The 16,164-nt window shown below is 41.9% G+C and overlaps 1 protein-coding gene across 1 annotated transcript in view; it reads right to left on the minus strand.

Moving 5' to 3' along the window:
• Nucleotides 1-13,691, minus strand: part of KIZ (kizuna centrosomal protein) — a 131,135-nt gene extending 117,444 nt beyond the window's left edge. Inside the window, exons 1-2 of the mRNA XM_066386976.1 lie at nt 13,543-13,691; nt 5,494-5,556 (exon numbers count right to left, since the gene is read on the minus strand). Of these exons, the coding sequence (XP_066243073.1) occupies nt 5,494-5,556; nt 13,543-13,631 (152 nt within the window). The 5' untranslated portion in view covers nt 13,632-13,691. The remainder of the gene's footprint in view (nt 1-5,493; nt 5,557-13,542) is intronic.
• Between the last annotated feature and the right edge of the window lie 2,473 nt (nt 13,692-16,164).

Genomic DNA, 16,164 nt, shown 5'->3' on the forward strand with positions numbered 1-16,164 from the left:
TAGAAAAATAAAAGCAGATTTTTAAACAACAAACTCAGATTTTGACAATCGAGGAAGAATTTTCTTTTTTAAAAAACTGAATTTGAAGATGTTTATTGCATTCTATTTTTGGTGGAAAAAACATAATATACATTTATTTAGCACAACCTTGTAGAATATACAAAGTGAAACTGGGGAAGAAACATTTTTCTTCTCCTAGTCCATTCTGAGGACTAAATCATGAACTGCTCCACCACATTTAAGTATCTCTTGCAATAATTGGGCACCAAGTTTAACATTTATTAATTTAGAAGGAGAATTTTCTTTAACAAAATTGTTAGTGAAACTATGTATTCTAAGATATTTTACTCAAACACTGAAACTTTAAGGACAAAATGTGTATGCATTTTTAGAGATAGGAAATTAATGCAACATCACTAAGGTATCACATCTAGATATAACTGCCCTGAGAAATAAATACAGACCACATTGTAACATTCACACAGAGAAGATTTACATAGATTTCCTTCTCAAAATTACATGTGATTCTGAGTGGTGTCTATGTGGCCATATTCAGAGAAAAAATCCATTAGCATTCTTTTAAATGATAATCTCAGAACTACCTGCTCTATGAAAATCAAACTATAAACCACAATCCATAAACAGTATGAAAATTTAAAGTAAAAAAGCTCTCATTTAGATATAATTTTAAAATTTTGTTAGAAACTATAATATACCATATTATTAAAGTATATTATAATAACATATAGACTATAATGCTACTCAAATTATGAAAAATCCTTTCAGGACTCATCCAAAGTGTAGTATGGCCTGACTAGGCAGTGGTGCAATGGACAGAATGCTGGCCTGGGACACTGAGGGCCCAGGTTCGTAACCCAAGGTCATAAACATAACCCCATGGTTGCTGACTTGAGCCCAAGGTTGCTGGCTTCATTGAGCAAGGAGTCAATGGCTCAGCTGGAGCCCCCTGGTCAAAGCACATATGAGAAGGCAATCAATGAACAACTATGGTGCCACAAATAAAAGTTGAGGATTCTCATTCTCTCCCTTCCTGTCTGTCTGTCCTTATCTGTCCCCCTCCTCTCTCTCGCAAAGAAAAAAACAACAAAGTGCAGTATAAAAAGGCTCAAGATGTATAGCCCACTCTTCTCACAGAACCAGCACTGCTAATTCTAGCTCTTTCTTTTTCACAAGTACATAAGTCATAAAAGTACCAGTTGCACTTCTATTGTTGGTTCAATAAATTGTTCACTATTCTTTTAGCAAGATAAAGTTGAAAACCACAAAAATGTTCACTCTAAAAAACAGATTTGCAAAGATGCTAAAAATATTAAAAATTAATCTCCGCTTGACTAGGCGGTGGCGCAGTGGATAGAGTGTCGAACTGGGATGCGGAGGACCCAGGTTCAAAACCCTGAGGTCGCCAGCTTGAGCGCGGGCTCATCTGGTTTGAGTAAGACTCACCAGCTTTAGCCCAAGGTCACTGGCTCAAGCAAGGGGTCACTCGGTCTGCTGTAGCCCCTGGTCAACGCACATATGAGAAAGCAACCAATGAACAACTAAGGTGCCCCAATAAAGAATTGATGCTTCTCATCTCTCTCTCTCTTCCAGTCTGTCTGTCCCTATCTGTCTCTCTCTGGCTCTGTCACCAAAAAAAAAAAAAAAAAAAAAAAATGATTGAGGATCACAAAAATTAATCTCCAACAGATTTTAAATCTCTATTCCTAAGCCTTGATCTTCAAGAATTTCTTTATTGTGCTTTGATCTCAGTTGGCTGTCCATATTTTTCCTTATGAACAAAAATCTTGTTTTTGTTGTTGTTGTTGTTGTTGTTTTAGAGACAGAGAGAGAGCCCGAGAGAGGGACAGATAGGGACAGACAGGAGAGAGATGAGAAGCATCAATCATCAGTTTTTCATTGCGACACCTTAGTTGTTCATTGATTGCTTTCTCATATGTGCATTGCCCGTGGGCCTTCAGCAGGCTGAGTAACCCTTGCTCGAGCCAGCGACCTTGGGTCCAAGCTGGTGAGCTTTGCTCAAACCAGATGAGCCCGCGCTCAAGCTGGCAACCTCGGGGTCTCAAACCTGGGTCTGTCCGTATCCCAGTCCGAAGCTCTATCCACTGCGTCACCACCTGGTCAGGCTGAACAAAAATCTTAAGGCTGGTTTTACTACTACCCAAAATTGCCATTTTCAACATAGCAACAGTAATGAGGTAGAACCTAATGTTAACAGTTTTCACATGCAGGTACTTGGTGAAGCTGCTAGTGGTGGTCAGTATCCACTTGGACTAGGTACAACAGTAACCATGCCTTCTCCATCAAAAGTCTAGTTTCATTTCCGTCCCTACACTAACCTTCAAAGCTGACCACATAAGCAAGTCATTCATTCATCCATCCATGCACTTATTCATGTATTCAGTGCTCTGAATATGAAAGCCACTAAGCCAGGGTCAACAGGTAAAAAAAAAAAAAAAAAAAAAGAAGTAAGTAAAGAGTGCTATGTGGGCAACTCCAAGGGACTCTGACAAGACTGGGTGACCTGACCTAGTTGAAGGGCTCAGGGAGACCTTCCCAGTAGAAATTATTTTTCAGCTGAAACATGAGGTTGGGTAAGAGTTAAATCAAACTTGGGGAAAGTAAGAGTGAAGAGTTGAGGGGTAAACATTCAGGCAGGGGAAGTAATATGTTGAAAAGCTCAAAGGCAATTAAAAATATAACAGATTTGGCTTTGGGTGGTGTACACACAATGCAATACAAAGATTATGTATCACAGAATTGTACACTTGGAACCTATATGATCTTATTTACCAATGTCACCCCAATCAATTTGATAAAAGACTTCATCAGTAAATAACTAAATAAATAAAATAACAGTGATATTGACAAAAATAATAAAAAATAATAAGTTATCAACTCTTACTCTGGGTCAGACACCACTTTAAGTCTCTACTAAGTTCTCATAACTATTGTTACCTTCACTGGACATATAAAAGAATTGAGATACAGAATGTTGAAGTAATTGTCCCAAGGTCACACAGCTAAGAGCTAGTGGGGCTCAGAATAAATCAACAAAACTGGAAATAGAACCTACCTGCTTACACTATACTACAAAGAGATCTTATCATGGGCCCTGGCCGGTTGCTCAGTGGATAGAGCGTTGGCCCGGTGTGCGGATGTCCTAGGTTTGGTACCCAGTCAGGGCACAGAGGAGAAGCAACTGTGTCTCTCCCTCTCCCTCTCTCCTTTCTCCTCTCGCAGTCAGTGGTTCAAATGATTCACGTGTGAGCCCTGGGCACTGAAGATAGCTCGGCTAATTCAAGCATCAGCCCCAGCCGTGGGTTGCCAGGTAGATCCCAGTCAGGGCACATACAGGAGTCTGTCTCACTATCTCTCCTCCTCTCACTTAAGAGAGAGAGAGAGAGAGAGAGAGAGAAAGAGAGAGAGAGAGATCCTACCATGCTTCAGAAACTGAAGTTTAGTCCATGTAAATTTTTAGCAAAAGGCTAGCAAAAGATGGTGATGATGAAAATTAAACAGGGCAGATAATGGTGGGTCTGGTGAGCCCTTGTGACCAGATAATTCTCACACCCTGCTCATATCCTCCTGACCCAGTTTTTCTTCTGCCTGTCACAGCTGCAGCAACCTGGTAGCACCTGCCTCTGTTATGCCTGGTATTTTCCTTTCCCAGGGCTGCTTTTCTGCATTTGCAGCACAGCAAATCTGGGTATGAGAAGAGTTAACACCTCTTGTGAGGGCCCTAACCAGTGGGGTCATAAACCAGGCGGTGAACTGCACCCTCTTCCTTCCCCTAGTGGACACTTGTAAGGAACAGAGAGGCAGTCTAGACTGTTCATTGGAAGGTCCAGACAGATCAAGCCCAAGTGCCCTTAGCAGTGACCAGCTCCTACTTCATTCTTCCCAGCCCTGCTCCCAGTTTTAGGTGACCACTTCATAAAATAAACAACTACCTACAAAAAAAAATACCACCTACATATAAACCCTGTCTCAGACTCTGCCTTTGGGGATAGCCAGGTTGAGGCATGTTAGACCATTTGAATTTTATCCAGCAGGCAAAGAAAGCATATTTTTAGCAAATCATACCCTCTCTCTAACAGGAAACCACAAGAGGCTGAGAGTGGGGAACAAACTCATAGAACTGATTGCTTGGTAAAGGTCTCCATTATTTTCTTATCACCATTATGTCAGGAAGTTGTCCAAGAACAGGCCACAGAAAAAGTCCATACTCTGTCCTCCGCCCCTGCAGCTGTGGGCTAGAAGAATGGCAACTGCATGCATCCTCTAAGACAGGGGTCGGGAACCTTTTTGGCTGAGAGAGCCATAAACGCCATATATTCTAAAATGTAATTTCATGAGAGCCATACAATGACCCGAGTACGTTACATATTATACAATAAAAATTTGGTGTTGTCCCAGAGGACAGCTGTGATTGGCTCCAGCCACCCGCAACCATGAACATGAGTGGTAGGAAATGAATGGACTGTAATACATGAGAATGTTTTATATTTTTAACGTTTTTTTTTATTATTAAATATTTGTCTGCAAGCCAGATGCAGCCATCAAAAGAGCTACATCTGGCTCGCGAGCCATAGGTTCCCGACCTCTGCTCTAAGATCTGGGCCCACCTCTGAGGCCTCGGCATCCACAATACTGCTATTTCTTCCATCCTCCTATCAGTTTCTCTGTCTCTTCTAGAGCCCAGAGAGTCAGGGCTGTTCTCCCTGACTGGTACCATTGGAAGTACACTAAATCTTAAAACCAAAGAATTTTGAAGATCAGGAAATAAATGGGCCTGCTGGGTTATTTGGTTTTAAAGTTGGCTTCTCTCTCTTCTGGATGCTTTCAATTTTTGCTCATATTATAATATGGATAAATCACAAACTTATCATAGCCAGAATATTTTCACATAAAGAATACTGGAGGTAACACCATACATTTGGCTTAAGGATCAAGTTTAGTTTTCATAAAATAGAATTTAAAATATTATTTACTCTTACTATTAGAGTAAGTAACCTAAAAAGGATAACATGCTTATTATCTACTGTCCATAATGATTTTAACCTTCATTGCCATCTCCATATACATGAGACACTGTGTAACCCTGCCGAAAACAGTTTGTTGAAATCTCAGCTACATTGATTATGCCTTAATCACTACACAGACTTAATGGGTTTCAATTGTGATAAAAAAGATAGCAGACCTTAATGTGTCTGATTCTTAAGCTATTTAAGCAATATACATTCATGAAATAACACAAATATCATGAATGAAAAAATATATACTAATTTTAATCAAATTTATTCTATTTAATAGTCAAATTAAATTGCAGTGTTTACTTCAAACTATTACATATTAAAAATAAGAGAATGGTAAAAGTACTGCAACTATGGTATTTACAACATATGTAGGGTTAAATTTTTATTGACTAACATGCAAAGTGGCTTAAAAACTATTACCACTGTCATATCTTACCTGCATATATCAGACTGACTGTATTCATAAAGTTTCTTTTCCAGATCCAATCTCTTCTTTTCACTACAGTACAGAAAGAAAATACTTTATGAATAATTATACTGATAATAGGCTGTCAAATTTAGAATATGATCTCCTTTGAAATCACACTTTTGTGAGAATATCTCTCTGGTCTAAGAAGCAGAAAATGCCAGCTGTGTTTAAAACTCAAGACATGAAAATACTTATTAGTCACCAGGGATGCCTAAAAGCAAAGGGGACACCAATACAAACCGAAAGAGAAAAATAATCAAAGTAAATGGGAAATGCCCAAAGAAAAGGCTGGGAACCAGGTTCATTCATTCAGAAAGGTATTTCTTGAGTGCCTTAATAAGCCAAGCACTGTTCTAGGCCTAGAGATCGATATGGTGAATGGCAACCAAGAACCTTATCATTAGGCAGCTCTGACACTCTAGGGGGAAGGACAGACAATAAACAGATTAATATGTAAAATAAAACATGGCCAGACTTCTCAGAGATGCTGGCACTTGAGCAATGGGGTTCTATCAGGACTGGATATGATGCTTCCACAAATCCACCTTGGACTAATGACTGGTGGCTTGCTCTGCTACAAACCAGTCAAGCTTGGGCAGAGCCAAGTGGCTGAGTTAGGGATAAGTCTCTGAAAAGGAAACCTGGCCTCACTGACATTTAATGAAGACCAAGTCACTTAACACTATTACTTTAAATTTGGGAGAATTTTTTTTTTATAACTTTGAAACATCACCACAATCTGTCACTAACTGCTATTCCCTGGAGCTACTACCAGTCAAGACTTAGCCATGATGTACATACAGGTGAGTGCTGCCAGTAAGCTAGGAGACAGTTTACCCTGCACCCCCATCCTGAGCAAGAGGCAGGGGAAACTAGGCAGCAGAGGAGGGGGCAACAGCCAAATTCAAAGGGCGGAGGGATAACTGGGGAATGGGGCTCCGTCCCAGTCCCGAGAGGAGCCGTTGGTAGGTTAACCACAGAGGGCTCCACCTGACCACCACCAAAGTACCAGCCTCAAGCTCATGTAACCGAAGTCACATTGCTAATCCAAATTACCATGAACTAAAGGCCGAAAGAGAAATCACATAATGTCTGAGAGAAAAATGCTAAAAAAAATACTGTGACTCAAAGACAAGGAGTCCAAAAGAAGGTGAGCTCAGGTTGGTCTCCCAAGGGAAAGAGGCTGGGCCCACATTACATTTGTGAGCTCTTAGTTTGTTCTTTAAAAAAAAAAAAAAAAGTCCTAAATGTACTCTGTTAGCTACATTATAGATAAAGTAAATTTGTTTAGCATAATTTAACCAAAATTCTTTTAATGGGAAAACGGGGTACCAAATCCAAACACTGAATCTTTGCTTGGGGAACACATCTATTCCTTAGCTGCAATATGCCTGTGTATAAAAAGGATAAAAGATTAAAAGGAAAAAAATATAGAAACACAATTTTTAAAACTAATAGCTTCTCATAGATCTGAACTTAGAAGAGAAGAAAATATGGTATAATTGTTTCCATGTCAGCAAATTTTATTAGTCAGTTTTTTCTCTTCTAAGGTTCAGTGATCAACAGGATATTTAACTCATGAATAATGAATGACTGGACAATGTAAGCAATTTGTCATTAACTTACAAGGACAAAAAGACTCTTAAATGAATCTATGACCTTGTACCCCTGGTGTCATGCTTCCTTTCTGTGGTATTCCTGCTTAGAAAGTATGACCAACATCTGGTCATAAGGAAACATCAGGCGAACCCAGTTTGAGGATCACCCTCTGGAATGCAAACTGTACTCTATGAAGCTGTCAGGAACACGAAAGATAAGGAAAGACAGAGAAACAGTTCCAGAGTGGGAAAGACTATAGAGGCAGGGCAACCACATGCAACCTGGACTCACAGATGGGATCTGAAACCAAAAAGGAAAAAAGACAGTGTTAGTTTTCTTCCTTTTCTTGGCTTGTAAAATTTCCTTTATTAGCATGAAAAATCAGGAGGAGGTCACCACCCTTACTAACAGGAGAAAAGGGGCCAGGACCACATTTTGTTTATTGGTCACAATTTGTGTTGCCTGGGTTTGGATTTCCCTAGTATTTATGTGTTAAGCAGCAAGGATGTGATTAATGTGCAAAACAGAACTGAAAAGACCTAGTGTCATGAAGTTTAAAGGCTGTATCTCCCTTCCCCAACCCCAAAAAAGTCTCAAACTCAGCATTTTCATCTGTCTAGGATTTCAGTGTGCATACTTTGAACTAGTTCTTGCAAAATGAAAAAGAATAGTTTTTAAACAGCAAACTGTTTTTTAATTTTTATTTATTTATAATAAAATTATAAGGACAACTGCTGAAATGGACAGTTGTTGAAATTTGATTGGGCCTGTGGACTGGTATGTAATGTTGATTTCCTGACTGCGAGGGCTATATGCTGATCATGTGAGAAAGTATCCTTGCTTTTTTGGAAATACACACCAAAGTTTTTAGGAGTAATGGGGCATCATATCTATAATTCTCAAGTGATTCAGAAAAAAACCTAATACTTTATTTATTTATTTATTTATTTTCATTTTTCTGAAGCTGGAAACAGGGAGAGACAGTCAGACAGACTCCCGCATGCGCCCGACCGGGATCCACCCAGCACGCCCACCATGGGGCGACGCTCTGCCCACCAGGGGGTGATGCTCTGCCCATCCTGGGCATCGCCATATTGTGACCAGAGCCACTCTAGCGCCTGGGGCAGAGGCCAAGGAGCCATCCCCAGCGCCCGGGCCATCTTTGCTCCAATGGAGCCTTGGCTGCGGGAGGGGAAGAGACAGAGAGGAAAGCGCGGCGGAGGGGTGGAGAAGCAAATGGGCGCTTCTCCTGTGTGTGCCCTGGCCGGGAATCGAACCCGGGTCCTCCGCACGCTAGGCCGACGCTCTACCGCTGAGCCAACCGGCCAGGGCAACTTTATTTATTTTTTAAATCATTTTTGTCATTTATAGTTGACATACAATATTATATTAGTTTCGGGTGTACACCCCAGTGATTAGACATTATATAACCTTTTAAGTGATCATCCCAATAAATCTCATACCCATCTGACACCATACATAGTTATTAGAATATTATTGTTTATATTCCCTATGCTGTACTTTACACCTCCCATGAATAATAATTTTAGGGAGGAAGACAGAGATATAGAAAATGTAATAAAGAGTTGAGGAACCTGAGTTAGGGAAATATTAAAGGGTTTTTGTCCTATACTTGCAACACTTTTGTAAACTTGTATTTCAAAATAATTTTAAAAATTCACCTATGACTTCTAGTGAAAAAGGACTGCACTTGAGAAATCCAGTGGCTCCCAAGCAGCAAGTTCTTTTAAATAATGAACGTGAAACTTCTTTGTTCCTGCTCAACTTTCAGTACACAGTCAACCAATGGTCGTTGGTGCCAATTCAACATCATCAGACCCCCGATGTGGAGTGAAGAAGTAAAGTTTATACAGTGTGAAACAGCTCAACTGTGATACAGCATGGCTACAAAAACAGCCCAGCTATGAGGCAGTTCTGGGACCAGACCCCCTCACTCACAAGACAGCTCTGCTCCTATGAGACACAGAGCCCTCACAGACAGAGGGGAAGCTTGCATACATGGACCAAGTCCATAGCCCTGATTGGTCTGTGCTCATGCAAATGAGGGCTCCATATCTTCACAGTTTGATTGGTCCAAAAGGTACTGTTCTGATTGGTCAGGATAGAGCCACTCTGGTTGGCCGGTGCTATGCAGCTCTGATTGGATGAGGAAAGCCTCAACCCTATTGGTTGAAATAGGATTCCAGGATCTCCTTTATAAGGTCTGGTTCCTATGACAGAAACACAGTGCAGGTAGGCAGTTCAACACAGGGCTCTCCCTGAAGTACATGTGTAGAAATACATGCAAGGCTGTTTTTGTTTGTTTGTTTTTGTTTTGAGCCCAGTTAGCCACCAGTATGCCTTCTTAGTAGGTGTCTTCCTTCTCATGATTTACAATATAGACAGCTGTTGGTCATTCTTGTTCTCTATTGTGATGCTTCACACACTGAAAAACCACAATCAAATACCTCTTGGTCTTCTACTCCATGCAAAATGATTCTAATCTCATTAACTCACAACCTAGGCCTATTTTTTTTAACTTCCTCATCCATGCTGTATCAACTCTAAATGCTATCTTTCATATGTGGTGTTTTATTTTTTTGTGTTTTTTTTTGTTTGTTTGTTTGTTTTGAGCCAGCAAGCAAGGGCACCCGTGTGCGAGAGATGGAAAGACAGACAAGGATAGACAAGAAAGGAGAGAGATGAGAAGCATCAACACATAGTTGTGGCACCTTAGTTGCTTATTGCTTTCTCATATGTACCTTGACCTCGGGTCTCCAGTTGAGCCAGTAACCCCTTGCTCAAGCCAGCAACATTGGACTTCAAGTCAGCGACCATGTCTATGATCCCACGCTCAAGCCGGCGAGGTCATACTCAAGTCGGTGACCTTGCAGTTTTGAACCTGGGTCCTCAGCTTCCCAGGAGTCCCAGGCAACATTCTAACCACTACACCACCACCTGGTCAGGCTCTTTCATGTTTTAAATTTAAGACTTAAAACCATATATTTACTCCAGTAAAAATCCAAAGAAAGGCTTATTGACAGGATCCCCTTGCAATTTCCACATATTATTTATTTAATAAATCTTTGAAACACTTAGCCTTGGGATGGATGTGTACCATAGTCTATGCTTTCAGTTACCTGCACCCCCTCCCTTCAATCCCCACCCCAATCATCTTAAGTTTTATACAGCTGAGCAGTCCTTAAAACATAGCCATGTGGTTTAGTTTTGTCCTTTTAAGCCACTTGACGATTCCAGTTTTGTCTCAATAGCATCTTCAGCTTTACTCAACTAATATCTCAGTGTCAATTTCGGAACTATTATGATATCTCAGCCTAAGTCAATACTGGCATTGAAAAAAACTATCTGGTTAATGGGCCTTTTAAAGGGATGCTTTTATGTAATTGTAAGAGTCAATTCCACTTATGTTCCCACCATACTTGTTTGTAGCACTATAAACACTGTAACAAGTCACTTCACTAGGCGCTTTTGGAATCAATGATTGACTTTTACCACAACTCAGAGAAAATACTATATACAAAAAGGAAAAAAATGTCAGAATATAAAATTACATCTATGTGTGACTACAGCTAAGACAACCTGAACTAGAAATATATCAGTTACAAGGGGGAAAGCCTAGTTATTAGACCAGTAACATAGCAATGATCCACCTTAAAGAGGGCCAAGAAAGGGCACTAATTTTTTACCTCCCACTCCCAGGATATTTCTGATAAAGCAGCTGTTACTTCCTAGGGTTTCAGCCTATAAAATTACTCTTGAGTTTTAAGAGACAATGGTCCTCTGGTCACTGGAAAAAGTGGGCAGGGATAGTACAGCTAAACACTCAAACAGGAAGCAATGATATTCAGTTTGCTCTGCAAAACTACACCTTTCAATTTTTTTTACTCTGAGGATCATTACGCTAGTAGAGAAAAAATGTCTGTGGCCTGACTTTACATATTAGTCACGGCCCCTCATTTCTGGTGAAGATCTCAAGTTCAAAGAAGCTGAATGATCTACTCAAGGTCACACAACTGTTCGTGGACTAGAACCCAGGTTTCCACATTTCTATTGCAATTTTCTCTGAATCCAAAGTTATTTACTTCTGTTTTTATTAACTATATGTTACAACTAGTCATAGACTTCTAAAATCAAAAATTGAATACATACAGCAGTGGTTCTCAACCTGCTTTTTCTAAAGCCATCAGAAAATACATAATGCATATCAGGTATTTACATTCCGAATCATAACTGTAGCAAAATTACAGTTATGAAGTAGCCACCAAAATTATTTTTTGGTTTGGGGTCACCGCAACATGAGGAACTGTATTGCGGGGTCACAGCATTAGAAAGGTTGAGAACCACTGACATACAGCAACAAATTTGTACTGACTTAAAACAAATCTCCAAATACAGAACCATGAATATGTTATACAATATGACTCAAATTCTTCAATTTCAACAGTCTTGCTTAATAGCTAAAGCATTAAGTGTTAAACATAAAGTGAGCAATAATAATTACATAGTTCTACTATAGGGATGCAGCCAGGTGTTCCAGCACAGGAAGCAAAAATGATAACTCTCAATTCATTTAGTTCAAAAAGAATACCATTTGAACCAGTAACATTTTGGAATTTGAACTTGGGCTAAGAGATTCAAATAACTAAAGGACTAGAGTAACTTAGCTACTCTTTAACAGAACAGAGTCAAAAAGCACTTTAAGTATACTAATGCACAGAGCAATGCCTTGTCTCTTGATTACCGGGTATGTGTAGACACTTAATACCATCTTTGATATAACACACTGTCCACTTTTCCTCGTTGACTGGAAAATGGTCATTATTTAGTGGCAATATGTGGCTACTCCAGTTCTATACAAGACATTCATAACTCCTGGACACTCTCTGGTTGACTTTGGGATTCCTTCCATTCATTCAACAAACATTTATCAGGCCCTTCCTCCATGTCAGATACTCTTATCACTAGCTAAAGATCCAGCTAGACATGGTTCCTCTCCTGGAATTCTCAGTATAGGCAGGGAGCAAGTCCTAAGCCATTTTCTAGCATGCTGAAAGAATCCAAGGTCACATAAGTTAGGGAATCTGTTGTCAATACTTGGTGGAGAGGATGAAATTCAGGAAGTGATTTTTCAAAAATGGAAGTCGGAGGTCACTGGAGTAGGTGAGTAGTGGCATGTCAGAATGAAAATAGGGTGTAGAGAAAGATTAAGAGATAAAATATGATTAGAGCAATTAAGAGGGCCTATTGTAGATGCTCTATAAATACTTGACAAGAATTAAGGCTAAGCCTGACCTGTGGTGGCGCAGTGGATAGACCTTCGACCTGGAACAACGAGGTCGCTGGTTCAAAACCCTGGGCTTGCTGGGTCAAGGCACATAGTACAAACAATCAATGAACAACTAAAGTGAAGCAACTATGAATTGATACTTCTGGTTCTCCCCCCTCATCTCTCTGTAAAATCAATAAATAAAAATCTTAAAAAAAGAAAGAGATAATTAAAAGAATTAAGGCTAACATGAGACGAATATACTTTGTTTCAAAAACCACTCCTGCCTTTACCTGACATGTAATTTTAGAATTGTCACACACACAGCTCTCCTCTTCACTAAAATGATTTTGTAACTTTTAACATTAATTAAACTTTTTATCAATAGATCAAAAATCTATTTTCCTGTCAACTAATGAGATTTCTAATTTCAATTAATTTATCAGCTAAATAATAGTTCCAACGACTTAGCTTTTATGTTATTTATAGTAAATTATAATTTTCTCTTTATGTGCTCTTAGATCTGTTTTCAGTGGTTCTTTCATGTTTTAATCAAGTTATTAATCAAGGTATCATAAACCCTCTGGAAGCTGGACTTTTCTTGCTGCAAGTTCATCCTTGCGCTGGAAATCTGACTCCCAAAGTCTTCTGTATTTAAACAGGGCATGCATCTCTCTTTCTCTCTCTCTCCCTCCCCCCCCCCTCCCCGTCTCTCTCTCTCTCTCCCTCTCTCTCTCCCTCCCTCCCTCCCTCCCTCTCTCTCTCTCTCTCTCTCTCCCTCTCTCTCTCACATACACACACACGCGCGGTCCTGGACCTGTCATCACGCCTGCAGTGCAGCTGTCAGGGTGGGATGACAGTCTGAAGAGGTCCTAGGGCGGAGGCGTGTAGATGGGGACTAGAAAAATTCACAAGGCTTGAAGGAGAATGACAGGCAGGAGAACTCCCACCCTCCTTCGGGCAGGAGTGCCGCGGCGCAACCTGCAGCGGGAGACCCCCAGTGAGTGAGGTGTCTCCGGTAAACTTTGTCCTCCAGGCCCCACCCGGAGCCCAGGGGAACACTGGCGGGATTGAGCACCAGCTGACCCTCGGAGCAGGCCGGTTCCTGCCCCCGCTCCGATAGGCCGTACCTGTCCCGCAGCCCGCGCTGGAGGCGGCCCAGCCGCTCGTAGTAATCAGAGCTCGCCACAGGCGAGGACCCCGAAGAGGCCCGGCGCATGCCGCCCGCCGCGGCTCCCGCGTGGCACCGCCTCCGGGCCGCGGGAACTGGGTTGTCCTAGGCGACGGCCCCACCATGCACCGCGGGTAGACGCCGCGCCCCAAAGTCGTTCGAGGGGGCGGGGCTCCGCGGAGGGCGGGGCTCCGGCGGTGGCGTGGGCGGGGCGCCGGCGGTCTCCGAGGAGTGAGCGGAGGTTGCACGCCCTTTTGAGGCTGCAGGCTGCGTGGGCTGATTCCAGAGGCATGTTCCCCCAGAGACGGGCGTCCTCCTTCCCTCTAATTCTTCGCAATTTTCCCAGGAGAGACTTAAACCCTTCTCGGAAACTGTTCTCTTAGAGCCAAGTCAGAAGTCTACCTCTGATCTCGGCCCTCAAGAGGATGGGGGCTGAGCTGGAGCAATTCACGTGATCAATTTTGTCTTTGGCATCAGACTGCATTAATTTTACAAGATGAATTCTCTTCCGTCTGGCCACCTCTTCCTTCCTTCTTCCCAGGATTTGCAGAGGGCTAAGCCCTGTGCTAAGCTTGTTTTCCTTCCAGCACTTAGAAGTAAAATGAAACACCACCAAATATATAACAAAACAAAAACCAAGCTATTGTGTGTGCTCAGATGGTAGAACAACCCCTTGCATGAAAATCTGTGCTGTCCCTAGGCTGTGTTCAATTCTGTAGGTCACATTACCGGTTGGTCAAGAGGGAAATGTCGCTGACAAGTTGCTTGCGAAGCTGACGTCTATGCAGACATCTTTGGTGGACAAATGCCCCATAGACTCCTTCAGCCATGATTCTGAATCCAGGCTGCCTGGGCTCAGGTCCTTTCTCCTACTGCCCCGTGGCTGTGTGACTACCCACGTGCAAGTCAGCCTCCTGAAGCATAAGGCTCCTCATATATAAACCAGTGAGGATGTTACGGCAGGACCCAACTATGCCACTGTCAAAATGATTCGATTCAGAAATGTATGTGAGTGTTTGAAAGAGGACCCATCAATTTTTATCCTCCTCATCAACTTCCGGGAAAAGCTTCCAGAAGAAAGACCACCATATTTCAAAACCACAGAGCAGAAAAAGAAACTATAGAGTCTGTTATTCTTCATTTCTTTTGGTTTCTTTTCTCAATTGCTAAATTCACTTATATTATATATAAGGTGTGACTTAAACTAGTAAGTCAATCATTAGAGAGCGAGATGGACCACTCAGCATAGGTCAACAATTCAAAATTATATTAGTCTTTCCTTCACATTTACCAGGTCCAGGGCAAGAGAATGAATAAAGTATGAATGATCCTCATACCACCTGTCAAAATATTAAAAAAATTATAAATCAAGATGACAAATGATAAATAAAATGTCTCTCCTATCTTGACCATTGTGCCTTCATAAGAACCTGGAGAGTAGGCCCTGGCCGGTTGGCTCAGTGGTAGAGCGTCGGCCTGGCGTGCGTAAGTCCCAGGTTTGATTCCCGGCCAGGGCACACAAGAGAGGCGCCCATCTGCTTCTCCACCCCTCCCCCTCTCCTTCCTCTCTGTCTCTCTCTTCCCCTCCTGCAGCCGAGGCTCCATTGGAGCAAAAGATGGCCCGGGCACTGGGGATGGCTCCTTGGCCTCTGCCCCAGGCGCTAGAGTGGCTCTGGTCGTGACAGAGCGACATCCCGGATGGGCAGAGCATAGCCTCCTGGTGGGCGTGCCGGGTGGATCCCTGTCGGGCGTATGCGGGAGTCTGTCTGACTGCCTCCTCGTTTCCAGCTTCAGAAATAAAATAAAATAAAAAAAATAAAACCTCACAAAAAAAAAAAAAAAAGAACCTGGAGAGTGGCAGGGGAATTTAGTCCTCTGACTCTTTGCTCAGCCCATCCCCTACTTACCACCCCAGGCTCAGTTCTGCATCACAAGGGGCCACACCACAGTCAGGGATGCATGTGTCTCTCCACTTACCCCACCCCTGCCCCTACCCCAGTCCTCAAATCCCAGCTCTGTCCTCATTTCCACCTCAGCCTCCTCTTGGCAACTCCTCAAGCCTAAGGCATCAGTGACAGACACCCTTGCAGGAGGGACCCAGGAAAGAGTTGTTTAAAGAAGCTTGGCCCCTTCAAGCAGGAAACATCAGGATGGTGGGGGACCTGGAATGTGTTCTAGAAAGAGGGGTGAGGGTGAGCTCAGAGCAGGCATACTCCCTGGCCCTGGGGCCTCCTTGCCTTCAGGGCCAGAACAGGCCCTGTAATATATGGAAGCCAGGCCATGGACCCTCTTGCCCAGAATATGCTTTTATTTTACTTTTATTTAGTTATTATATCAAATCATTGTGCCAAATTGATGCCATTGTAGTGCAAGGTTTACCTTATTGATTTTAGTGCAAATGATGTTTTACTACAACCCTGGCAAAAAAAAAAAGAAGTGTTTTAAGGATTTTTTTTAAGGTCCAACCTCACCCAGAGTAGTTTTTGGAGGAAAATAAAAATCCCCCAAACAATTAACATAACTAATTATTTTCAGCAAAAGCAGAGTAAGAGGATGAGGCAATCATTTAGCATCCCAAATT

Source organism: Saccopteryx leptura, chromosome 5 (genome assembly GCF_036850995.1).
Source record: "Saccopteryx leptura isolate mSacLep1 chromosome 5, mSacLep1_pri_phased_curated, whole genome shotgun sequence".
Lineage (NCBI taxonomy): Eukaryota > Metazoa > Chordata > Mammalia > Chiroptera > Emballonuridae > Saccopteryx > Saccopteryx leptura.